General features: G+C 64.7%; 3 protein-coding genes across 6 annotated transcripts; 1 reads left to right on the top strand and 2 right to left on the bottom strand.

Moving 5' to 3' along the window:
* Nucleotides 1-4,328: 4,328 nt before the first annotated feature.
* On the bottom strand, nt 4,329-6,165 carry IER2 (immediate early response 2). 2 transcript variants are annotated; one of them, XM_040990936.1, is made up of 2 exons: nt 5,534-6,165; nt 4,329-5,482 (listed from the first exon to the last, which is right to left on the bottom strand). In XM_040990936.1, exons 1-2 carry the CDS (start codon nt 6,020-6,022, stop codon nt 5,294-5,296), a joined length of 678 nt encoding a protein of 225 aa, XP_040846870.1. In that variant the 5' UTR covers nt 6,023-6,165; the 3' UTR covers nt 4,329-5,293. The 2 variants fall into 2 exon arrangements, with proteins under 2 accessions (XP_040846870.1, XP_040846869.1); XM_040990935.1 differs by having other exon boundaries at nt 4,329-5,509; nt 5,540-6,165.
* A 1,546-nt stretch (nt 6,166-7,711) lies between these two features.
* STX10 (syntaxin 10) lies at nt 7,712-10,160 on the top strand. Of its 3 annotated transcripts, none has more exons than XM_040990929.1 (8): nt 7,712-7,973; nt 8,140-8,309; nt 8,451-8,545; nt 8,654-8,716; nt 9,215-9,322; nt 9,399-9,501; nt 9,590-9,684; nt 9,779-10,160. In XM_040990929.1, the coding sequence occupies exons 1-7, from the start codon at nt 7,939-7,941 to the stop codon at nt 9,676-9,678; spliced, it is 663 nt and encodes a 220-aa protein (XP_040846863.1). In that variant the 5' UTR covers nt 7,712-7,938; the 3' UTR covers nt 9,679-9,684; nt 9,779-10,160. The 3 variants fall into 3 exon arrangements, with proteins under 3 accessions (XP_040846863.1, XP_040846864.1, XP_040846862.1); XM_040990928.1 differs by having other exon boundaries at nt 7,721-7,973; nt 9,399-9,505; XM_040990930.1 differs by lacking the exons at nt 8,451-8,545; nt 8,654-8,716 and having other exon boundaries at nt 7,718-7,973; nt 8,140-8,320; nt 9,399-9,505.
* Nucleotides 10,161-11,512: 1,352 nt separating this feature from the next.
* On the bottom strand, nt 11,513-22,871 carry NACC1 (nucleus accumbens associated 1). Its single transcript, XM_040990816.1, has 6 exons — nt 22,847-22,871; nt 15,368-16,372; nt 15,113-15,286; nt 14,782-14,887; nt 14,556-14,653; nt 11,513-14,251 (listed from the first exon to the last, which is right to left on the bottom strand). The coding sequence occupies exons 2-6, from the start codon at nt 16,362-16,364 to the stop codon at nt 13,992-13,994; spliced, it is 1,635 nt and encodes a 544-aa protein (XP_040846750.1). The 5' UTR covers nt 16,365-16,372; nt 22,847-22,871; the 3' UTR covers nt 11,513-13,991.
* Between the last annotated feature and the right edge of the window lie 1,016 nt (nt 22,872-23,887).

The raw sequence follows: 23,887 nt of genomic DNA, 5'->3' as shown, positions 1-23,887 counted from the left end.
ACTTTTGTAAACCGTGCCTCGGTCAGACGGCACAGGGTTTGGGAGTGGCTCCTACAGCTGGGGGAGGGGAGAGCGGCCCAGCCCCCACCCAGGTTGGGGGTAACAGGAAGCGCCTGGCGTCCAGCTGCCACAAAAGTCCCATTGTTCTTCACGGTCCCCATCCCCCCAGGTCCAGGAAGCCCCTCAGGGGAGCTCCTTCAAAGGAGGTGGGGCGGGCGATGGCGGGCGTGGGATCGCGTCCAGGCTGCAGGCCGACCCAGGGGAATAAAGGAGAGTGGCCAGAATGGGCAGGGGGGTGCGGGTGTGGGCCGGGGCGGGGTGAGACCTGAGGAAGGGGCTCGGTCTGGAAGCTTTGATCTCCATAGGTACAAGTTGGACACCTGCCCGCTCCCTCTCCCGCCCCGAGCGCCTCCCCACCCCCCACCCCCAGCTGTCTCCGATTAAGAGCTTCGTGTGGGGTGGTGGGATTTGGGGAGGGGAGGGGTGAGCACCAGAAGAACAAAATTTCTCTGGGAGACCCCCCACCTCCACCCCACCTCTACCCCACCAACCTGGGGAGCAGGCAGGCCCAGCTGGCGGCCAGATGTGGGTGGACTCATTGGAGGGGGCGGGAGGAGTTCATGATGGCCAGCAAAGGGGAGGGGCCTGGCTGGGAAAGGCAGGACCCCCACGGGGACCCCCCACCAGGAGGTTCTGGAAGCTGGTGGGGCGGGGGGAGGGTGTTATCAAATGTTGATTTCATTTTTACCTGTGGATCCACAACCTGCTAGGAAGGGGTGGGGGAGAGGCAATCCCACGCCCAGAGGAAGGGAAGGCCGCCTCTTCCAGGCTGGCTGCAGGAATGGGGTAGGAGGTAGTTCTTGAGAAGCTTGGGGAGCCCCCGCCCCCTGGCACCAGAGATGGGTGACGCTTATGGGACCAAGCTGGGTCCCCCACCGACTGAGGTTTGAGTGGTCCAGGTGCTGGAGTCAGTCTCCACCAGGCACACACCCGACTCGGGAAATGTTGCAAGAATGCGACAGGTCACTTTCACTCGGTGGGCGGGGAAGGGAAAGTGTTGTCAGACCCTCTCATCCGTCAGTGCGGAGAGGCCCTCCTGATGGGCTCTTTCAGGGTGCAAGAGCGGCCTGGCTGAGTGACACCACTCACCCAACACAGCCCCTCCCCAGGTCTGGGTCCTCTGACAGGTGGGGAGGTGAGGCTTCCTAACTAACAGTGAACTTATCACATTTCCCGGGCTGTCCCGGGGCTCAGGCTCAGGCGTGGGGGTCCCTGGCTCCCCTCAGGCCCAGGGTGGGGGTCCCTGGCTCCCCTCAGGCCCAGGGTGGGGGTCCCTGGCTCCCCTCAGGCCCAGGGTGGGGGTCCCTGGCTCTCCTCAGGCCCAGGGTGGGGGTCCCTGGGCCCAGGCGAGGGGCCCCTGAGCAGGACAGGACAGCGTGGGCAGCCCGTGACGGCCGCCGGAGCGCGCGCGGGCGGGGAGTCCGGAAGGGGCGTGGCGTCCGGAGGGGCGTGGCCTGCTCGCGCGTCCATTCTCGTAAGCCACGACAGGGACCGGACGGGGCTTTATTTACATACCATGCCCCGCCCGCCCCCGCCGGTGAGTGACAGCGGGCGGCCCCGCCCCCTGCGCCGGGCCACCGGCTCGAGTTTCCTTGCCCAGACTTGTCCTGGTCACGCCTGGAGAGCAACTGGGCCAAGTCCCTCGTCCTTCCTGCCCCGGGCAGGCGTGCAGGCCTCGCCCTGGGTCCTGGAACCGGATAAACCGGTGTCGGGCTGGATCCCCCCACCTGCTGCCCTGCCCCTTTCTCAGCTCCCGCACAGCCTGGGGGAGTCGAGGGAGGTGGGGACACCCTAGCGTGGTTCCCAGGCTTGCTGTGTTGCTACAGGCCTGCATTTCCCTGGTTCGAGGAAGGTTGCAGAGACCTCGGATGTTCCCCCACCTGCTCTGGGCTCCGTCCTGGCAGATGCAAACGCAAGCTGAAGCACGCGCAGGAGTTTGAAAACTTCGGGGCGCCAAGTCCGACATAATGATTGCATGTTGCCAACACAAAAGGCTCAATCCCCGAGAATCCTTAAACCCTGAAAGTCTCTGCTTTCCTTTTGCTGCTAATGTTACCTTTCACACTTGGTGAGATTTCCCCCTGGGCAACTTAACTCTGGCTACTGTTTCAAAATCGAGCTTCAGGATATTTTGTTTTCATTGTAACTTTTTTTGTTTTCATTGTAACTTTTTAAAAAGGGGGAGGGTAGAGAGAGGAGAGGAGAGTCAGGTTAGGGACCTTTTCTCTCCCAGATTGGACCTGGCCACACGGCTCAGGCTGACAAAGGCTGAAGATTGGGAATTGGGGGTTCATAGATCGGACGATCTGAGCCACCTCACCTGTCGCCTCGCCAGGGTGCACGGACCCCCCCAGATTCCGGAGATGGAAGGCAGGTGTCTCTAACCAGGGAGTCCTCACCCCCCAGGAACCATTTTAAGGACCTTCTAGGCGTCTGGGTCGGGTGCAGTAGCCTGGTGACTAAAGTCAACCTCGCAAGAGCTGGAATGCCATACAAGCGCCGCTTCTAATCCCGGCAACGCTGCTTCCCATGCAGCTCCCTGCCTGTGGCCTGAGAAAGGCCCAAAGCCTTGGGACCCTGCACCCGCGTGGGAGACCTGGAGGAAAAGCTCCTGGCTTCGGATCAGCTTCCTCTCTGTCTTTTCCTCTTCTCTGTATCTCTGACCTTCCAATATAAACAGATAAGGGACCCGTGGCCTCTTCGGGCTGAGTGAGGCCTCCCAAAGGGTGTACAACAAGCCAGCGAGCACTTTTTCCCATCACATCACCCATACTGAAGGGCACAGCGTCTAGACCTGCCAGCCCACGCTCTGACAGGTGCTTGGCCTCGCCTACGCAGTCACGGTGATGCTGGGGTGGGGGCTGTGACTGTGCCCAGTATACAGCCTGGCAAACCGAGGCCGGGAGAAGCATTTCTATCTGGGGACCTGGATCATCTTGTCCTGGTTAGGGAACAAGTAACCACGGTGTTCCATGCTGCAAGAAGGGTCTGCCGCGCGGGCCTGGGAAGCCACGGGGTCACAGGATGTGTGACTTTTTTGTTGTCACAGCTATTGTTCAATGGCTCCCTGCGGGCTGCAGGAGGGCAGGGAGCTATAATGGGGGCCCCCAAGCAGGGGCGTGTCCAGAGCTGTGCGCGCCTGTCAGTCCGGGCGTCTCCAAAGCCCCCCAACTCTCCCCTTCCCTCCTCCAATGTGGCCTCGGACACCACCCCTGCAGACAGCCCAGGCCCCGGCGGGGTGGGAGGGGGTCGGCCAGGCCGCTTCCCGCGGAAGGAAGGGCCCGGCGGTTCCTGCCACAGGATGCGGGGCGCGGCCCCCTCCCCAAGCCACCACCGGGGACTTCCCGGGGCCGGCGCTGCGCAGGCGGCGGGGTGAGGTGCAGGGAGCCGCTCGTGGGAGCCTGCGGGGTGTGGGGCTTCCGCCCAGCCCGAGTCCTGTCTGGTCTCGCAGTGGGGGGACAGGGCTGCACAGATTCCCCTCCCTGGCCCCCGTTTCCCGCCGGGCGTCCGGAGGGAGGCGGCGGCAGCAGCGACAGCGGCGCGCGGGGTTAATGAACACCCTGGGGCCTCGCTCCCCAAGTCCCCACGTGGAGGGAAGGGGCAGGGAGCCTGGGGCTCGGCAGCTCCCCCGGCCCCTGGTCTGGTCCCCGCGGGTCACCCGAGGCCCGGGAAGGGGAGCGGGAGGCATGTCTGGCGCGCTCCGCCGCCCCCCACAGCCTGCACCTGCGGCTCCTTTGTCTTTCCCGCCAGTCACGGCCCCTCCTCCTCCTCAGCCCCCGAGGGGCAGGAAGAAACTCAAGAATGTTGTTTTTCCCTGCTCCTGGGGGGGGAAAAAGGCTTAATTGGAATTTAGATTGGATATTCTGGGGTCTTTTCCTGCACCTTCAGGGGTGGCTGAAAGCTGCCCGACACCCATTTCACGGATGCGGAACTTAAGGCTTGGAAACTCCCGCTTCCTCCTGCCTCAACCACAGCTCTGTACCCGACGGAGAAGTGGGGCGGGCGGCGGCGCTCCAAACTCCAGCCCGCCTGGGTCCAGGCATGAGGTCACCACCACACCTCGCACCGGCCAGGCGGGGCTCCCTCCCAAGGCCTGTGGGCCGGACTTGGCCCGGCGCCCCCAGAGCTGTGACCGGGGAGGGAATTCTCTCCCATTTGGGGAGGGGGCGTGGAAGGCGAGCTCGGGGAGTGCTGCGTGCGCCCCTGCCCACGTGGTCCCCACCGACCCGTCCCTTTTCCCACTCCCCCCAAAAAAGGAGAGATTCCGCTCGACTCCAATAATCAGCTTTTATTTTTCTGACCTTGTTCACAAAACATCAAGTCTCTAAGACGGCATGAAAAACCAAACCCACCAACAGCGGGAGGGGAAAAAAAGTAAAAAAAAAAAAAAAAGTAAATAGACACTTTGGAAACTCCCGCGTGCCCCCTTCCGTCTTCCACCCTCCCCGAAATCCCACAACCGGCCCAGCCTGGCCAGCAAACTGGGCTTCCCCAAAGTCGAGCCTGTGCCCAGCGTCCCACGAGGCAGTACAGGGCACTCCCGCGGGGCTGGGGGGTTCAGCGACCCTCGCCCCCGACCCCACCAGGGCGGGTCCTTGCTCACACACCCCAGACAGAAGAACCTCCTCTCCAGGCCCCACGCCCACGCCGAGCCACAGGAAGCGCCGCATGACGCAACGATGACCGCTTGCACAAAAGTTCGGTCGCCGAACTGGTGGAGGAAGGGAGGGAGGGGGTCACCCATCTCCGCTCCGGCTTCGCACGCACCGACTCTTGCACAAGAAGCCTTGGGAAGGGACGGCGACACAGCCTCCGGCCCCGTTGAAAAATGAAACATGATCCAAGTCCGGCCCTGAGAAAATAAACAAGTGTACATACACACATATATATATATAAAAAAAAACAAACAATCGGAACCAAGTCCTGCGGTCTAACTCGGGATCCAGGAGGTTCGGGCCCGCGGCCCAGTCCTCGCAAAGGTAGCACCTGTGATGGCGCAAAGCGCCCGTGCCCGGCTCGGGCTCTTTCCCCCTCTGCGCTCCGGCCGGCGGCTCCTCACGCGGGGTGGCCCCCTGCCCCGCACCCTCGGGGGTGCCGAGTGTGTGTGTGTGCTGGTGGTGGAGTGGGGGGGGGGCGTCGTCTGCGGACCCCCCGACGACACGGGTCCCCACGGTCTCCGGCAGGCAGCAGCAGCAGCAGCAGCAGCGGCGGTGGCGACGGCGGCTCGGGTCCTTCAGAAGGCCACCACGGCGCGCACCAGCACGTTGAGCATCGAGTCCGGCGGGCGGCAGGCCGGCGTGGCCTCGCACGGGGCGGGCGCGGCCGTCGGGGGGCCGCCGGGGCTGCGGTGCAGGAGGCCCGAGAAGCTGCGCTGCAGGACGCGCGCCAGGTTGGGGAAGGCGCCCTCGGCCGGGGCTGCGGGCTGGAGACGCGCGGCCGCCTCTTCTTCCTCCTCCTCCTCGGCGGCCGCTGCCACCACCATGCCTTCCTCCTCCTCCTCTTCTTCTTCCTCCTCCTCCTCCTCCAGGCGCGCTTTCTTGCTGGGAACCAGTCCGCCGTCGTTCAGGCGGCTGCTACTCCGTCTCTTGCGGCTGGCCCGGGCAGGGCGAGGGGCCGCCTCCTCCTCCTTGTTGTCCTCGGTGTCCATGGGCTCGGGGGACGGCGGCTCTCCGTCGGGGGGCGCCGCCTCGGCCGTGCCCGCCGCTGCTGCTGCTGCTGCTGCTGCTGCTTCTGTGGCTGGAGGCGAGGCGAGCAGCAGCAGGCGCGGGTCGGAGGGGCGGCCGGCCACCTCGGGCTCCTGGGCCTCCACCTTAGCCGAGAGGTAGAGCTCGCGGGCGCTGCGCATGACCAGCGACAGCTGGAGGCTGCGGTGCAGACGCAGGCCGCCGCGCTGCAGGCGCGAGTGGTACATCTTCCACACCGACAGGGTCATGATGCGCTGCGCTTCCTTCTGCACCTCCATGGCGCCTGCGGCTCGACGGTTCGGGTCGGGAGCGAGTGAGGACGCGGGGAGCCGGGCTGGCGGGTGCGGAGACGGGCGGAGGGCAGGTGCGTGTGTGCGTGTGCGTGTGCGCGCGCGCGGGGACGAGCGGGACGAGCCACGCGGACACGGCGCTCGGACGGTCTGCCCCGCGCCCGCCACCCGGAGCCCTTTTGTACCCCGCCTGACGTCACGGGGACGCCCCGCCCCGTCCAAAAGGCCGCATCCGGGCTTTCCGCCGGAGCCTCCTTAAAGGGGCAAGGTGGTTATTTACGCTCTGCGGGAGGAAGTGCGTGCAGGGGGCGGCCTGCCGCGATGCTGGTGGTTTGGGGGGTCCTCCGTCCAGCTGCGCTCCCTTGGCGGGGGTCCTCGTGCGGTGCACGCCGCTGCAGCCCCCAGGCACCCACGCGGGGGATGCAAGCCCTGGGGATGGCTGGGAGGGTCTGGGGGTGCGGGGAGTGCGCCCACCCACGTGCGCGCGTCTGCAGGCGGCCCCCCGACCCACAGCAGAGCTCTGCCCTCCTCGGGGGGCCAGGGGCAGGGCGCACGGTGCTCGCCCCGCGGATGGTGCAGCTCCCCCTTGGAGGGGAGGGAAGCGGGGCGCGCTCTCCCGCCACTTGCTGGCTTGCACGACCCAGCGCGAGCCGAAGGCAAGCTCACAGCCGACGGTGCTGCCAGGGCGAGCCACCCGCAGCCTCCCAGGCTGGCAGGCCCGCCCGGCGTGGGATGGCAGACGCACCACGTGGCTGCCGCATCTGCAGCCCGAACCCCCGGGAGGCGGAGCGCGCTCGCACACACAAACACAGGCCCCACCTCCCCGGCCACGCACAGTCCCGCTAAGAAAACTCCCGCGGCTGCAAACACCAAAACCATAAAACGGATCAAGGCTGGGTGCCCCCGGGTGCAGCGCGTGCGTGGGCGGCGCGGGCCCTTTAAGAGCCGCCCGCCGCGGCCTTCCCGCCACCCAGGCCCCGCCCCGCGCTGACTTCCCCGACTAAATTTGGAAGCGGTGACGTCGGGCGAACGCGCCAGCCGCTTCCGGCTGCCCAAATAAGGGCCGGGCTTCGTGGAGGCGGAGGGGGGAGGCCGGGATCCCGCCTCGGCGGATGGGTGGGCGGGGTGCGCTTCCGGCCGGGGCGTGGCAATGGATGAGGCCCCGCCCCTCCTTCCCGCTGGGCGCGGGCGGTCCGAGCCGGCTGGAGCCGGTGGCTTCCGGATCGAGGCTGGCGGGGGGCCGGGCAATGGCGCCTCCTTCCCTTCTTCCCTCCTCGGGGGGCCGGCTTCGCGTCCAGGGGCGTCCGGGAGGACCCTTACCCACGCCGGGGCCGCCCTCGCACGTGGGCGGGAAGCGACGAGCTCCCCACCTCAAAACAAAACCCCAGACACTGCTGGTGGCGTCCATGCTGTGCCTTCCCCGCCACAGGACGCCCCCTGACCGGGGACCCCAAAAGCAAGAGGCCCCACTTTCCCTCCACGCTCACACAGCGACTCTGACAGACTCCAGCCGTCACCCACGGCGCGGGTTCCCCCCCCAATACAGTCCCTGAGGCCTCCCACTCGGGGCGCCCCACTTTCTCAGATGGAACGCCCACCATGCTGAGTATGGGGGTGAGGACGCGAGGGGGAAGTGGGGTCCACGGGCCGGAAGTCGCCTCTGCTGCCCACAACCATGATGGCCGCCTGGAGGGCGGAAGTGCCCTCGCTCGGGGCCTCTCTCTCCGCACCGGAGGCCGTGTTCTCGATGGTGGGCGAACCGGGGGCCGGGGGTGGCGGCTCCCTCTTTCTCTGCTCTGTTTTCCTGGTCTTCCAAGGCACAGGGTCGCTCTCCAGCCGCAGCCCCTGCCCCAGCCCAGCGGGGCTTCGGCCTCCTGGGCGGGGGGAGGCAGGCAGGGTGAACCATGTCTCTCGAAGACCCTTTCTTTGTAGTGCGAGGGTGAGTGACAGTGACGCGGGTGTTGTGGGGTGAGGGGTGGGCAGCGGCGGCGATCAGCACCCTCGTCCCCGGCCCGGGAGCCCGCGGGGCGTGATACATGGGTGGGTGGTCTGGAGGGGCGCAGGGGGCGCTCAGCCGCACCGCCCTGGCGACCCCCTGCCCGCAGCGAGGTGCAGAAGGCGGTGAACACGGCCCGGGGGCTGCACCAGCGCTGGAGCGAGCTGCTGCAAGCCGGCTCAGCGGGCGGCCGCGAGGAGCTGGACTGGACGGCCAATGAGCTGCGCAACGGGCTGCGCAGCATCGAGTGGGACTTGGAGGACCTGGAGGAGACCATCGATATCCTGGTGGTGGTGGGGGTGGTGGCACTGCATGGGGTGGTGGCACTGCATTGGGGCGAGGTGGCGGGATCGGGGTGGTGGGGGAGTGGCCCTTGGCTTGCAAGACCCCCACACAGCCTTGACTGCCAAGCCGCTGCACGCATCGTGGAAGCCAACCCCGGCAAGTTCAAGCTCCCGGCTGGAGATCTGCAGGAGAGGCGTGCGTTTGTGGAGCAGATGCGGGAGGCGGTGCAGGTGAGAGTGGCCAAGCTGCGGGTGGGGGGGACCCCGGGAAGAGGGCTGAGCCAGTGTGGGCTGGGGGCCGTGTTTCCTATCTCACATCCTGCTTGCCTTCTTGCCCAGGAAATGAAAGACCACATGGCGAGCCCAACGGCCTTGGCCTTCATGGAGAGGAATAACAGTGAGGTGAGGGGTCCTGACGCCCTCCATCCACCCACGCTGATCCCGTGTGCCTCCGTGAGCTTTATTAAGGGATATGGCACGGATTCAGTTTTCAGCTGATCCACCACTTTTTTCTTTTAAGATTTATTTATTTTTATAGAAAGGCAGATTTACAGAGAGAAGGAGAGACAGAAAGGAAGATCTTCCATCCACTGGTTCCTTCCAAGTGGCTGTGACAGCTGGAGCTGAGCCGATCCAAAACCAGGAGCTTCTTCTGGTTCTCCCACGCGGGTGCAGGGTCCAACGTGGTCTTGGCCGTGGGTGCAGGAGCCCAAGCACTCGCGCTGTCATCACGCCTGCCCAGCTGGACCAGCCAGGACTCAAACGCCCTTATAGGATGCCAGCGACTAGGCTGCAGCTTTGCCTAGTGGCCCCGGGAGGACCCTAGGCTGTCATGCCTCACATGCTGTCCCCTACGCGGTGGCTGTCCCGCCCTGAGCCCATGGGCTGTGTTCCCTGCAGGTGCTGGCCGGCAAATCAGCTGCCCAGAAGTCCCCCAGCGACTTGCTGGATGCCAGCATGGTCTCGGCCTTGTCTCGCTACCTCGAGGAGCAGCAGGCCACACAGCAGGTGCGTGGAAGGTGGGGGAAGGGGGCCCTCTGGGAGGGGCTGTCCTTGCCAACCTTGCATCCCTTCAACCTGGCAGCTGATCCTGGACCAACAAGACCACCAGCTGGACATGGTGTCGGGGAGCATCCGGGTCCTGAAACACATGTCGGGCCGCGTTGGGGAGGAACTGGATGAGCAGGGCATGTAAGGCTGGGACTCTGGGGAGGCAGGTGGCGTGTGCTCACCTACCTGAGCCCCAGGGACACCTCGTTGTGGTGGTCTCCACAGTATGCTGGATGCCTTTGGCCATGAGATGGAGCATACCCAGTCCCGCATGGACGGCGTCCTCAGGAGGCTGGCCAAGGTCTCCCACATGACCAGCGGTGAGTGAGGGGGGTGGCAGTGAGTGAGCGGGGTGGCGGGGCGGTGGCAGGTCGGGGGAGGCAGTTGACTCTGGCCTCCCTCCCGACCCCACAGACCGGCAGCAGTGGTGTGCCATCCTGGTGCTTCTGGGGGTGCTACTCCTAGTCCTCCTTCTGCTTGTCCTGCTCTGACCTTGATGCCAAGCAGCAGCCATGCCAGCTGGGCCTGCCCCCGCCCCGCCCTGCCAGGCTCTCCCATGGAGCCTGTGGCATTCCCAGGGTCCCGGGCTGGGGCGCCCCGCCCCTGCCTTCTCAAGTGCACTTAGGGGGTGGAGGTGGGGAGACCCAACACAATTTTCCCCCGCCCCACCACCCCCCTACCCCTAACCCCTCAACCTGTGTCAACACCCAGGGTCCCACCACGGCCCTGGGCCCACTGTGCCTTTGTGCCTTCCAACCTGGAAATAAATCCACAGCCGTTTGGTTTTTGTACTCTGTATTGACCACGAATGTGTGACCCTGTCTGGACCTGCATTCCAACCCTGTGCTCGCGGCTTCCACAGGGGCGTGTGTGTGTGTGTGTGTGTGTCTTGGATTTCAAGGGCCAGTGTTGGATACAGACACGATTATCCTGGTCCCTCTTGATGTAGGCGCAGGTGCTGTGGTACACGGTAGGCGAAGTCACTCCTCGCTGGAGCTGGTTTGAGCCTGGCTCCCCCCAGCGTTTTGTTAGCGTGTTTGGGGAGGCCAAGGAGGATGGCCCAGCACTTGGTCCCTGCCCTAGCACTCCCTTCCCGCAGCAGGCGCACCCCGGCACGCCCCCACTAACTGGACGAGGGCAGAAACCGAAGCGGCTCATCAGGGAGAGCCCGGGCCAGGCCCTGAAGGGTGGCCAGCAGCCGGAGACACTGAGCCAACCTCGACTCAAGCAGTCTCGAGGCTCGGAGCTCCCTGGAAAACCAGGATGGGACCCGGGCTGGCCCAGTACCTGCAGGGCAGCTGTGAATAGCAGAGTCAGACAGCAGTGATGGCAGCCGCTGGCCAGGGACAGCCACGTGGGTGCAGGAGCCCAAGCACTTGAGCCATCCTTTATCGTTTTCCAAGCGTGTGAACAGGGAGCTGGACCAGAAGTGGAGCAGCCACCTGGGAAAGCAGGGGCAGATGGTGCAGGGCCTCGGGCAGCTGTGTGGGAGACCCGCAGGAAGCTCCTGGCTTTAGGTGCGCTCAGCTCCAGCCATTACAGCCACTTGGGGAGTGAATCAGTGGATGGATCTTTCTGTAAATGTCTTCCCAATGAACACAGAGAAATCTTTAAAAAGAAGTGGAACAGCCAGGACAGGAACTGGCACTAATGTTTGTGGGCATGCCCAGCACTGCAAATGAGGTTTCCTGCTAAGCCACAGCACCCTTCCCAAAATACAACCTCTAGGGAAATAAACCGCAGTCAACCTAGGGCCTGGTCTTCTTGAAATGGGCCCTTTTGTCATCCTCTCCACCCATCCCACCCACCGAACCTGAACTTGGGGTGGATCCAGTTGGAAGTGCCTTCGCTTCCGAACATGCCCTTGTCTGGACTCACAGGGAAGGGCGACAGGGTGGTCCTTTCCCGACCCCAGGAAGGGCCCACCCTATGAATTACCCTGCCTGGATCAATCTCAAACAGGGCCCTGGCTTATTGCTTCCTGTGGGTGGGACCTGCAGCTCCAACGGATCCCCCTCACTGGTGCAGCCCCTTTCCACCTGGGGAAGAGCAGAGATGTGGAGGGGGTGCACCTGGGAGCTGCAGGTGCCAGCCCAGCACCCCTCTCCCCCTCCCCTCCCCGCAGAGAGCAGTCCGGGGCATCCAGGCTGTTACAAAGGCGTTAGTTTATTCTCGCATCACCGATACTCTCTCGCGGTTCACATTTCCCAGCGCCCCTCCTCCTTACAGTAGTTTATGTGCAATCTCACAGGCCCGGGGGAGGGCGGGGAGGGCCTTGGCACTTCACGCGGGGGGGCAGAGGCAAGGGGCCCCGCGTGAAAGGGGCAGGGAGGGGTGGAGGGGCCCCACAGTCTCCCCTCAATAATTTTTAATGTCCGTGAATGATTCTTCACCTGCAATCCTTCCTGGCTGCCCAGGGTGGGGGTAGGGACGTGGAGGGGGGCATGCAGCGGCAGGGCAGGGAGGAAGGCAGCGGGCCGCCCCGGGGGCGGGGTGCACAGGGGCGGCTCCCGGGCTAAGGCACAACCCTGTCTTTGGCTCTCCTGGTGGGGAGTACTCTCCCCTGCCCCTCCCTGCCCAGCCCCGCTGCCCTTCCCCTCCCCCCCCCAATTCACTGGGAGTTCTGGAAGCCTGGAAGCCTGGGATGGGGGGGCAACCCCTGGGGTCCCTGAACAGACGGGCTCCTCCACCAGGCCCAGAGCAGCAGGAACTTTGGGAGGCACAGCAGGAAGCCCCCCACCCCAGGAGAAGTGGGGAGGGAGAAGAACCCCTGGTCCTGGACAGCTGGTCACACTCCCTGCCCCCCATGCTCAGGCCCCAGAGGAGGGGCGCACCTGGGAACCCCCACTGCCCCCTGAGCGCTGCACGCCAAGTGACCAGGATATTGTGCTTTGGGATTGGTGCTGGGGCGGGGAGGGCCGGGCGGGAGACTAAGGTGCTTGTGCTTCAGCGGGAGGGGGGTCCCCTCCCCCCACACACACACTTGGGCTGCCTGGGAGCTAAGGTGCTGGGCTGGGGGTCTGGGAGAGCGCAGTGCCAAGGACCCCAAGCTGGGCCGCCACGCCCACCCTCGCAAGGGGAAGCAGGTGTTGGGAGGGGCCCCTAGCTGGCTGGTGGTTCTCTGCAGGGTGCCCCCCTGCATGCCCCACCAAACCCCTTGCCTGGGAAGCCTGGCTGCTGGTAGCCAGAGGGCAGGGGTGGGGGTGCACAGGGTGGGAGCTGAGGGAAAGAGAGGGATGGGAGGAAGAAAATTTCCACGTTCATACACACACACTCACACACTTGCCCTGGGTAAGAAAGAGGAATGGTGAGAGGGTGAGGGTGAGGGTGAGAGAGAGAAAGAGAGAGAGAGAGAGAGAGAAATACTGCCCCCAAGTGCCAAGAGCAGCCGTTCTGCCCCGGCCCCAGACCCGGGAGCCCGGCTCACCCAATGGCCTAGGCCAGCGGTCTCCAAGACAGAGCTGTGTGGCTTGCGGAGGGCGGGAGGGGAGAGGCTCAGACCCCCGCCCCCGGAGCCAGGCACAAACACGCACACACACCCCAACACCCACACACGCTTTCGGCCTGCCCCTCCCATCCCCCGATCCTGCCTTCCATAGCCTCCCCCCGACCTGGAGTGGACAGGAGGTGGGGGGGCAGGAGATGCCATCCCCTTGGTTTGAAAAATAAAAGGAAATCTTATACTTCAATATTTCATTCGCTAAAAAAATGTCTTAAAAAGTATGTACATGGGTGGGGGCTCAGGGGGCCCTGCCCCGGTGTATTTAGGGTGGGTGGGTGATGGGGGGCAGGGCAGGGGCAGGATGGAGCATGGAAGAGGGCAGTAGCCCCTGCCCCAGCCTGCTCCCCTAGGTTCCAACCCTGGTCCAACTGCCTCTGGTACCTTCATTCGCTTGGAAAGAAAAAAAAAAAAAAAAAAGGCGCGCACGCACACACTCGGGCACACGCACACACCGCACGCCCAGATTCAGAGACCTTCCGTGTGCCCCGAAGGCCCCTCCTGTCACCTAGGATCGCCCTCCCCCAGGCTCCAGGGGGACCAAGAGGGTGTGTGTGAGAGGCTGAGTGGAGGTGAGGGGGTGAAGGCCAGGGAAGGCGCTGGCCCTGCCATCCCCATGCAGCCACCCTAAGGTTGCAGACCCCACGGCCTCACCGCCCACCCAGCCCCTGGGGCGCGGGCACCCGGAGGGAGTCAGGAAGGCGCTTTTGGAGCCATGGAAGCACTGCGGGGGCAAGGGGTGAGCGGGCTGGCAGGGGAGAGGGTCCCAAGACCCTCTGGACCCCCACCTCCGCCCACTGCCAGTCCCCGGGAGCTGGCTGTAGTGAGGGGCCAGGCCCTGACAGGTGTGGGGGGGAGCCGATGGAGGGGGTGAGGACAGGGGAGCAGTGTTACTGAAGGCCACTCCGCACTCGGCCCTGCCCACCCGGCTCACACTGGGGAAAGGGGGGCAGGGGGAGGGGCGGAGCATGCAGCACCCCCTGTGGGGCCTGGGGATGGGGGACAGACAGTAGCTCGTGACCAAGATGTGTGTGTGTGTGTGTGTACACGTGTGTGTGACAGGACTGGGTGGGGCGGGGTGCGTGGGGGAGGAGTGTGGCGGCCCCCCACCCCCTTGCCCAGGGCAGGTCACTGCAGGGCCTCGGCCGAGGGCCCCGCCTCGCTGTCGTGGCTGGCCGGCTCGAAGCCGTGCTCCACGCCCATCACGTCGGGTTCGATCTTGCCCGTGTCGCTGATGAAGGTAGTGTAGGCGTCGCCCTCGGCGGTGAGCAGCTTCAGCTTGGGGATCCAGCTCTTGCGCACCACGCGGCGCGCGTTGGTGCACATGTCGGCCGCGATGGCGTTCATTTCGCTCTCCTTGAAGTTGGGGGCGAAGTTCTGGCAGTAGTCTGTGTGGCCAGCGGGGGGTTGGGGAGGGGCGGAGGTTCAGGTCCTGGGGGTCCCACTCCCCATGCTGCCCTGCCCTGCCAGAATCTGCCCACCTGCACCTGCTCACCCAAGCCCCGCGCCCTGCAAGGGCCCACCCCCTGACTGGATGGCCTGGCGGTCTCGCTGTCATTGGAACCCCGGAACCCGGCGGGAACTGCCTAGGTGTGGAGTGCTAGCCACTGCCCACGTCGCCTGGGCAGCGCTGCCAGCCCCCTGCCACTCGGAGCGTGTCCTCCCGGCCCCCGCCAAGGCCCAGGGACTCACACTTGACGGCGTGCAGGACGCGGCTGTCCAGTGGTTTGCGGCTGGGGTCGTTGCTGGAGGAACGGATGCCCGTGCCGCAGCTGTTGGCCAACGTGTTCCTGGGGCAAGAGGAGGGGGCACGGCGCTCAGCGCGCTCTGCCAGCGGCCGGCCGGAGGGTGCTGCGTGCCCCGTACCCCGGCCCCCCGCGAACCCAGGGAGACGCGTGGGCTCCCGTCAGGGCCTCACCGGTCGAAGAAGGAGGCGAGGAGGCGCCGCAGCAGCACCTTGTGCCGCGTGCCCGCGCTCACGTGGCAGTTCATGAGCTGCGCCCTCGTGATGTACACGTTGGTACCTGGTGAGGACGGGAGCGGGGATGGCTGCGCTGCAGCGGGCAGGGCTCGGGGACCCACGGGGCAGAGCCAGGGAGGGTTCCAGGGTGACCCCCTTCCCCCCCGTCAGTGTGGCAGGACAAGCCACGAGCCTGGAGGCCAGGGGCTCCCGATCCCGCCCCCCACGGCCTCCCCACGCGACGGCAGGCGCCCAGGTGCAGGGGAACGGGGTGCGCAAGGCGGCCCACCTGTCACCAGCTCCAGCTTCTCCGAGGGGTCGCCCTCGTCGTACAGCTTGGGGTGGCAGCGGTTACCGATCTGGTTGATGAGCTCGGCCGGAAGCGACGCCAGGTCTTGCCGCACTCGGATGCGACTGCGGGACTCTGGGGTCACGGGTTCGGGCAGGGCCTCCACCTTCTCGGCTACGGGGAGAGGCAGAGTGGCGCGTGTGCGCGGGGGCGCCGGGGAGGCCGGGCGGCGCGTGCGCGGGGCCGGCGCCTCACCTGCTGGACCCACGTTCATCATGCTGTACATGGTGTACATGTTGCAGATCTGGCGGTACTGCTCGTCCGAGCCCTCCTCCCCGCCGTCCTCTTCCTCGTCCTCCTCGTTGTGATAGGAACCGGGGCTGTCACTGGTGTAGGCGCTGGACGTGCCCGGGCTGGTCCTCTCCGACGTGCTGGGCCCGCTCACCATGCCCCCGGCGGCCGCGGCTGCTGCTGCTGCTGCCGCCGCTGCCACTGCTCCGCTGGCCGGCTGCCCAGCTCCCACCACCGCGGCCACGGCCACCCCGGCCGGCTGGGCTGCCGCCACCACCGGCGCCTGCTGCGCCTGTCGGTTGGCGGCCAGGTCCGGCACGGAGAACTTGGCCATCTTGCGGCTGCCGCCCCCGTTGCTGCCCCCGCCGCCGCCGCCACTCCCGAGCTCCTTGGGGCCACCGTCCCACAGGCGCTTGGCCACCGGCGTGCACTGCACCGAGTCCGACTCCTGCTGCTCCGTCTTGACCCGGGACACGAGGGGCAGCGGCGTGCTGCAGGCCGGCCAGCCGGACGTCTGCGCCACGGGGCTCTGGGGCTCGGACGAGGGCGCCTCCTCCGCGTGCAGGCCCTGCGAGTCGCAGCTGGGCGAGCTGACCTTGAGGAAGAACTCGGTGCCTTTCTCCATGATCTCCTGGATCTGCAGGAAGCCGGCCGTGTACATGAGCAGGAACTGGTCGCCCACGTTCATGCTCAGGCGGCCCGTGTAGCAGAAGCTCAGGATCTGCTGGAACGACTGCGGCTGCACGGCGGCCGGCAGCTCCACCACGGCGCTGCGGCTGCTGTTGAACAGGTCCCGGAAGTAGGAGCTGCTGGCCGCCAGCACGGCGCGGTGCGCCTTGAAGGCGTGCCCCTTGACCACGACCGACACGTCGCAGTACAGGCCCTGCAGCCGCTGCTCGTTGAGGCACTCGAGGATACTGTTACCGAAGTTCGGGATCTCCATCTGCAGGATCTGCGCCATGGCGAAGGCTGCGAGGGGGCGACAGGGACAGAGAGCAGCTGTTGGGGGCCGCGCGAGGGTGAGGGGGCAGGGCGGGGTGGTCCAGAAGGGGTCCCACGCTGCCTGCCACGACAGCATCCCCATCTGAAGCGCCGGGTCGGAGTCCTGGCTGCTCCACTCTTTCCCTTAAGCTATTCTTATTTCAAGACTTTTTACAACCCTGATACCTCAAATAAATCCTAAAAACCAAAACAAACAAAGAAAAAAAAAACCCTGGCTGGAGATGGAGCCACTTCCTGTCCCATCATGCACCAGCCTCTGACGTCAGCAGAGGATGCGCAGGTCCATTCTGGAGCAGGTGGCAGCCTCTGCAGCTCGGCACCATGACTGCCCGGTAAGCGCTTGCAGAAACACCCGTTACACTGTATCACTTTGGGGGGGCAGGGAAAAGACACCCTGGATACAATCCTGGCCACAGCACTTCCGGTGTGCTGCTGGGAGAATGTTGGGATGTGGGATCTGCCGCCACAGAGGGCTGACTGGGAGCTGCTCGGAGGAGACGGGCCATGCCGTGGGTGCAGGCATCTTGGCTTGTCCTGTCCGGGATCAGCTGCTCACGGCTGGCTGGCTAAGATGCGGCTTGGGAGGCCTTCGGCCTTCACCCTTATCCAAAGTCAGGGCCTCGGTCAGGCTCCCTGCACCTGCGCCCCCTGGGAGAGGCAGTGGGGGACGGCTCACACGCCCCACTCATCCAGGGGGACCGAGCTGCTGTAGGGGATCCTGGCTACTGGCTTTGGCTTGCCCCAGCACTGCTCCCTGCAGCCATGTGAGGAGTGAACCAGTGGATGGAAGATCTCTCTCTCTCTCTCTTTCTACATTTTTAGTTATAAAAAAAAAAAAAAAAGCAGAGGGTGCAGTGGGTGAAAGGGCTGGCACTTACAGTGCCTACATCCCATGTGGGCACTGGTTCTGTCCCAGTTGCTCCATTTCTGATCCAGCTCCCTGCTAATGCACCGGGGGAAGCAGTGGGAGAGGCCCAAGCGGCTGGGTCCCTGCCGCCCACATGGGAGTCCCAGGAGAACAGTCCTGGTGGTGCACCAGCCTAGCTCAGGCTGTGGTGACTGCCTGGGAAGTGAACCAGAGGACGGAAGGTCCCTTGCCTTTCAACTAAAATAAATAAATGAGAGAGAAGCATGAAGAAAGGTGAGAAATAGGAAGAGAAAGCCCCCTGGTGGGAAGGCAGCCTTGCAGTTTGGAGGAAGCTGCGGGGGGTGAGGGCAGTGGGGCAGCTGAGCCCTGGATCTAGGGGACAGGACAGCATAGGCCTGCTGCTAGGGCACCCTGGCACCTGACTCCATCATATGGGGAGAGAGGGGGCTCCAGGTCCCTGGCCACTGCCTCTACAGGTGACGGTGCGGGGAAGGAGACGGTGAGGAGAGCCCAGCGATTATAGAAAGGGGGCCACAGGAGACGGGTCCTGGGTACCATCCCCTGGCCACTTCCCCTGTCTACTGAACTGGGACACTTGTCTTGGGCCATGCTGGCAGCCCCTGCACCTGCCCCAGCCAGGGCTAAGTTCCCAGAACAAGCAGCTGGGTGGGGAGATGGGGAAACAGCTGGCAGAGGCCCTCTTGTCTTTCCCCGCCTCCCCACAGCGACTGGCTCTGCACCCTCCTCTCCCAGGAAATCCTTCGCCCTAGCACCCAAACATCCCATGCATGCACCTCTCTGGGGCTCAGGCCTGTTGTACAGGGTCCAAACTGTGCCCTCAGCTGAGCCTCCTCCCACACCTGCTTGACCTAGGCTATCACGTCCCACTTGGCTGTCAACTCCCAAGGAAGCAGAGCCAGATCTGAGATCCTCTTGCCTCAACACTCAATGGGAACAGTCCCCTGCTGGGGGAAGGTCCAGGCAGGGGACCACAGGGGTGGCCGGGACACTTCCAGCACCGCTAGGCCTGGTCCCAGTGGGGAAACGCATTTCCTGATGCCAGGCCACGGTGAGGCACACAGCTCCCAGCACGTCCCAACACTCCTGGGGTAGGTACCTTCCAAGGGCCTGTCTGGCAGCTGGGGGTGGCCCTGCCTCAGGCATGAAAAAGGGATCACAGATCGAGGGTCCCAGCCAGCACACCACTTCGCCTGGGGAGGCGAGCCCAGACCCAGGAAAAGGTGGTGGTAGCAGCCTGGCACTGGGGGTGGGGTGGGGGTTCTTTCTTAGGAAGGGTTCAGGTTAGATGAGATCGGATGTGTGGACCTGAGGGCAGCACCCACCAGAAGCTGACCACGTGACACCCCCACATCACGCCACTCTGTAGCTGTCCCAGCCCACTGGCGCAGGATGAAGATACCAACCACCCCACCCCAGGCTCTCCTACTGCTGGAACCTTCCGTGGGTTCCCAACCAAGGGGCAGTACCGCCCATCCCCTGCAGGTGCGGATCCTGGGACCTGCAGGGACACCTCCAGGACCACTTCTGCACTCCCGAGTTCGAGTTCGGTAGGGAAAAAAAAAAAGGACCGGAAACCCAGCAGTGGCCAGCCTGCCTGTCCTGTCCGGGACTCCGCCCAGGGGTCGGCTGTAACGCCAGGAGCAGCACACAGCAGCCACAGTCAAATGTATCTTTTTTTAATCAGTAGGAGCAACAGTTGCGATGTATTTTGCTTCCCTGCATAGCTGCTGTGGTCAAATTCAATCTGGAGAGGACAACAGAACTAGCGACTGGAGCTGACACCAGGGGCCTCCTGTGCACCTGCACCCTGACAGGTGGGGGCCAGGTTCACTTCCCGGATTTGCTGGCTCTTCCAGCAGGTGCATGAGCAGGGAGCTAATGGGCCTGCCCCCAGGGCTCTGCTGGCCAGGATGAGCCTGGGTCGTCCTGGGGCCTTCTGGCTCCTGTCTGGGAATTGGGTGCAGTGGGGCACAGGTGCCAGGACCCAAAGCTGACGGGGGCAAAAACTCTCCTGGGAGAGGCCCAGCCCTGTCCTCCAGAGCTGGGGTGCGCTGGCTGCCTGGGGACTTGGGCAGGGGCTGAAGTGGGGGGCAGCTCTTCCCACCCCCTCCTCTCCTCACTGCTGCCTTCTCCAGGAATGAGCAGCCCTCCAGCTGCCGCCTCTCCCGCCCCCTCCCTCCCACTCGCAGTCTTGGCAATCTGGTCTCAGACAAGCGGTTGCTCGGTTGCCTCCGTCTTCACTTAGCTCCTGCCTGCTGGGCCCAGAAGCCCGTTCCCACCAAGGGAAGACGCACAGGATTACAGGGGGAGGGGTCAACAAGTGCAAAGGCCCTGCGATAACCTGGGGGGGAAAGGGTGGTCTACACAGGGGCCCTGCCAGGTGGGGCACAGAATTTGAACCTTGCCGGCTGGCGTCATGGCACAGTGTGTTAAGCCGCTGTCTGCAGCACGAGCATCCCATACCACGGCACCAGTTCAAGTCCCGGCTATTCTGCTTCCGAGCCGGCTCCCTGCTAACAGGACTGGGCAAAGCAGTGCCTGGGCCCCTGCACCCTTGTGGGAGACCTGGATGGAGGTCTCAGCTACAGCCTGGCTTGGTGTGAACCAGCACATAGGAAATTTATCTGCTTTTCCAATCAACAGCTAACAACAACAACAACAACGCTGCCCTGTCTCAGGATGGAAGCCAACACTCCCGGGATCCGGGCACCTGATCCAAATGCCAGGGGAGGCCTCTCACTCACACTGACCCGGAAGCCCAGCACCGTCACTCCCCGGCTGCACGCTGGGCTAGTACAGGCAGCAGGAGCCGCCGCCTCAAAAGGCCGTTTCAAGGACATGATAACCAAAGGACAGTGGCAGGTCGCCGCTCACCCTCAGCGGGTGCTGGGTGACACCGGCAGCATGATCGCAGGAGCGGCGGCCCGGCCCACCTCCTCAGGATCTCCCTCCAGAACCCAGGGACAGGCGTGTCTTCCTTCACCAGCAGAGAGAAGGTCAAGACCCTCGGCCAGGACTAGACACGTGGGGGTTATGCCCAACTCTCCACTGGCTGGACCTGCAGCCCTCAAGGCTTTGCAGCGTTTAATCCAGACGTCATCACCCCCCACCATGGCCTCTTAGGAACCCCAAGACCTTCGTCCAAGACGCCCGAGGCAGCAGAAACCTGTAGCCAAGGGTTCAAGTCCAGAAAAGCGCTCAAGGGCCTTAGGAGCCCTGAGCCACAGGAGCGGCCTCTGGGGGGTATCTGGCCTAAGAGGCGGCGCAGGTTCCCGTCCCCTGCCACGTGGGCAGCGGCGACCCCCAGAAAGATGAGCACCAGGGGTTGGGGGTTGGGAGAAGACCCTGGCCAAACCTGGGACATTCAGGCGGACTCCGCCTACCTGCCCTAGACCCCGCCCCCTGCAGGATGGCTTCAGGGGAGCGAACCAATGAACCTGCCCAGTCCGGGAGGGGGAGGGGAGGAAGAGAGCTGGCCTGCCCTCCTCCAGGGGGTGGAAGACAAAGCCGCCCCCTCCCCAGGAGCCCGCACCAACCCTGCCCCCAAGCTAGTCTCTCCACCCTCCCAGCACTCAGGTGCGCCTAAAGGCCCCAGCGGGTCCTCAGACAAAAGTTGCTCTGGGATCCCTTACTGGGGGCAGCTTCTCCTCCAGCCCCCTCCCCCACAGGGAAAGCTATCCTGGGTGGGGGGAGGTGCAGGGAACCACACAAGTGATCTGCACTGCCCCCCACAAGGTGCCAACTGCAGCTGGCCTTGTGTGCCACCCCCCACCCTACCCGTGGCTACAAGCACATGGCACCCCACCTTCCTCCTTGATACCGGCTGTTGCCCCCCCATCAGGTGGGCAGGCAAGTGTGGCGCACCAGCCCAATTCCTACCCTTCCCCAGAACTGAGGGGTGGGTGCCCTCCTTTACCCAGCACTAGTTTGTGGCTCCTGCACGCGGTTACATCCCGACCAGAAGGACCCCACAAAGAACAAGAGCCGGGACAGCCTGACCCAAGACCAAAGCCAGAGGGACACGCTGCAGCGGCCGCAGCTGCAAGGGGAGGAAGCGTGCATTTAAAATCCCCTTCCTGCTCAGGGCTACCCAGTCCTCCCAGAGCCCCTGGGAGAGCTGGCGGAGTCACCAGGCCCTCTGAGAAAGAAGGTGCCACTGTTACAGTCCCCAGGGGACACTCAGAACCCAGCCTCCCCTGGTGGGGGGGCTGGAACAGCGGCCAAGGAGTACCCTGGCCAGCAGATCTGGGGCGGCAGCAGCAGGCTGACCCTCCGGAAACAAACCCTGGCCTCACATGCCCCCTCCTGGGCTGGACCACAGGGAGAGGACAAAAGGCACCCAGCGTGGACCCCCAAGGGACCACCTTAAGCTCTTCTTACCCTTCGGGGAAGCCTGGAGGCAGGGAGATGTGTGCTTTCCCACAGAACTGGGGAGGTGCCCTTCTGGCAGGTTCCAGGGTGCAAAAAAAGCAGACCCCTAAGACACTCGGGGGTTGCTTGCTGGGCTGGGGTGCCCCGCCCCCCTACAGACAAACGGGGTGAGACGTGGGCCAGGGCAACCGGAAGTGGGGTGACCAGGATGTCCCAGCTAAGTAGGCTTTGCATGGCTGTACCCCCTACCTACACAAATACCCACCCCAGGGGTGGCTGGGGCTTGCAACACTTTGGCGGAGCCCCCCATCCCCCCACGGTGAGCACGGCGGGGGTGCGGGAGGACTCACACACAGACTGCCACCTCCCTTCTGGTCACACGAGTTTTTCCTGACCCGCCCCCACATCCCCACATCCAGCCTAGAGCCCTAAGCCTCGGCCTGCGCCCCCCCCCCCCATCCATCCCCACTCCTCCTCCTATGGCGATCACCCCTCCACGTCGGGTGGGCCGAGCCCTGACCTCACATGACCCAGCCCACCCCCCCCAAACACAGCCAGCCAGCCAGCCAACATCTCCGGGCTCTCCGCCTGCACCCCAACCAACCAACCAACCAACCAACAACTCCGCCCACACCCACCGAGCCCGCCCCACTTCCTGGGCTTCTCCCGCAGCCGCCCCCAGGCCTGTAACTTGACCCACTCACCTCCTCCGGGAGCCCGGACCGTACCTGCCAGGCCCGGCCCCGCCTCGCCACCCCCTCCCCCACGCCGGGCGCTCCCCTCCCCCTCCGGCGGCTTCCTCGCCCCCACCCCACCCCCCACCACCGCGTGTCCCTTCTTCCTCCTCCTCCTCCTCCTCCTCCCCAAACTTCCCGGGAACCACCTGCCCACCGGCTCGATCCGGTGCCCTCCCCATCGGCGCCACCACCCCAGCTCCCGCCGGGAAGGACGAGCGCCTCGGAGGGTGTGTGTGTGTGTGTGGGGGGGGTGAGCAGAGAAGATCCGAGCTGAGGCCCGCCCGCCCTCCGCGAGTGCAAGAAGGGAGGACCGGGCCTTGGCCCTGCACCCGGCGGCCCCGCGCGCCCCCCAAACCGGCCAAGGCCGCTGCAGGAGCGCACCCCCCCCCCCAGCACGCACACACACGCCCGGCGCTCCGAGCCCTCGGGCCCGGCCCGTCTCACCTGCGCCCTGGCCGCGCTCCGCAGCGGCGGCTGAGGCTCGGCCTGGGCCCGGGGCGCGCCCCCCTGCGCCGGGGCCTCGGCCTCCGCCTCCGCGGCCTCCGCCTCAGCAGCAGCGGCAGCCGCGGCGGCCATTCATTGTGGGCCAGGCCGGCCCAGCCGAGCGCCGAGCCAGCGAGCCAGCCAGCGCAGGGCCCGGCTCGGTGGGGGAGGGCGGGGTCGCCGCCGACACGCCCACGACACGCCCCCCCAGGCCAGGCCAGCCGAGCTCCGAGCACGCCGCGACTCTTTCTCCCCAGGCTGCCAGCCAGTTCCAAGCCACCCGGCTTTTCATGTGCAAATCACACTGCCCTTCCAGAACGTTCCGACAGACCGTGGAGAGCGGGTGCGATGGCTCTATTGGAGAATCTTCCCCCTGCAAGCATGGCCACCCGCTTTGGGTCACGTCCCGGCTGCTCCACTTCCCATCCAGCTCCCTGCCTGTGGCCTGGGAAAGCAGTGGAGGACGGCCCACAGCCCTGGGACCCTGCACCTGCGTGGGAGACGCAGAAGAAGCTCCTGGCTTGGGATCAGCTTCACTCCACTGCAGCCACTTGGGGAGTGAACCAGCAGACACAAGAACTTTCAGTCTATCCTTCTCTCTGTGTATCTGCCTTTGAAATAAATAATAAAGGCCGGGTGCGATAACCTAGAGGCTAAAGTTCTCCTTGCCCTGCACACTCTAGGACCCCTTATAGACACTAGTTCCTGTCCCAGCTGCCCCACTTCCCACCCAGCTCCCTGCCTGTGGCCTGGGAAAGCAGTGGAGGACGGCCCAAAGCCTTGAGACCCTGCACCTACGTGGGAGACCTGGAGGAGGCTCCTGGCTCCTGGCTTTGGAACGGCTCAGCTCCAAAGGCCATTGCTGCCACTTCGGGGAGTGCATGGAAGAAATTTTTCTATCTCTCCTCCCTAACTTTCCAATAAAAATAAATGGGTAGTCGAAAAGCTCGTTTCGTGTAATGTTTTACACCATGTCCACTCCTGCCGCCCTCACCCTCATCC

Source organism: Ochotona curzoniae, unplaced genomic scaffold, assembly GCF_017591425.1.
Source record: "Ochotona curzoniae isolate NIBS_2020 unplaced genomic scaffold, NIBS_Ocur_1.0 contig_605, whole genome shotgun sequence".
NCBI classification, from domain to species: domain Eukaryota; kingdom Metazoa; phylum Chordata; class Mammalia; order Lagomorpha; family Ochotonidae; genus Ochotona; species Ochotona curzoniae.
This window is presented reverse-complemented; position numbering and strand designations above follow the sequence as displayed.

Bases quoted from the DNA above. Each gene is read 5' to 3' on its own strand.
- IER2 (XM_040990935.1), bottom strand. From the start codon at position 6,022: ATGGAGGTGCAGAAGGAAGCGCAGCGCATCATGACCCTGTCGGTGTGG. The intron at 5,510-5,539 runs GTGGTGGCAGCG...GAGGAGGAGGAG, and splicing joins AGGAGGAGGAGGAAGGCATG to GAAGAAGAGGCGGCCGCGCG.
- STX10 (XM_040990928.1), top strand. From the start codon at position 7,939: ATGTCTCTCGAAGACCCTTTCTTTGTAGTGCGAGG. The intron at 8,546-8,653 runs GTGAGAGTGGCC...CTTCTTGCCCAG, and splicing joins AGATGCGGGAGGCGGTGCAG to GAAATGAAAGACCACATGGC. The intron at 9,506-9,589 runs GTAAGGCTGGGA...TGGTCTCCACAG, and splicing joins GAACTGGATGAGCAGGGCAT to TATGCTGGATGCCTTTGGCC.
- NACC1 (XM_040990816.1), bottom strand. From the start codon at position 16,364: ATGGCGCAGATCCTGCAGATGGAGATCCCGAACTTCGGTAACAGTATC. The intron at 14,888-15,112 runs GTGGGCCGCCTT...CGTCCTCACCAG, and splicing joins GAAGCTGGAGCTGGTGACAG to GTACCAACGTGTACATCACG. The intron at 14,252-14,555 runs GTGAGTCCCTGG...CTGGCCACACAG, and splicing joins CGTCCTGCACGCCGTCAAGT to ACTACTGCCAGAACTTCGCC.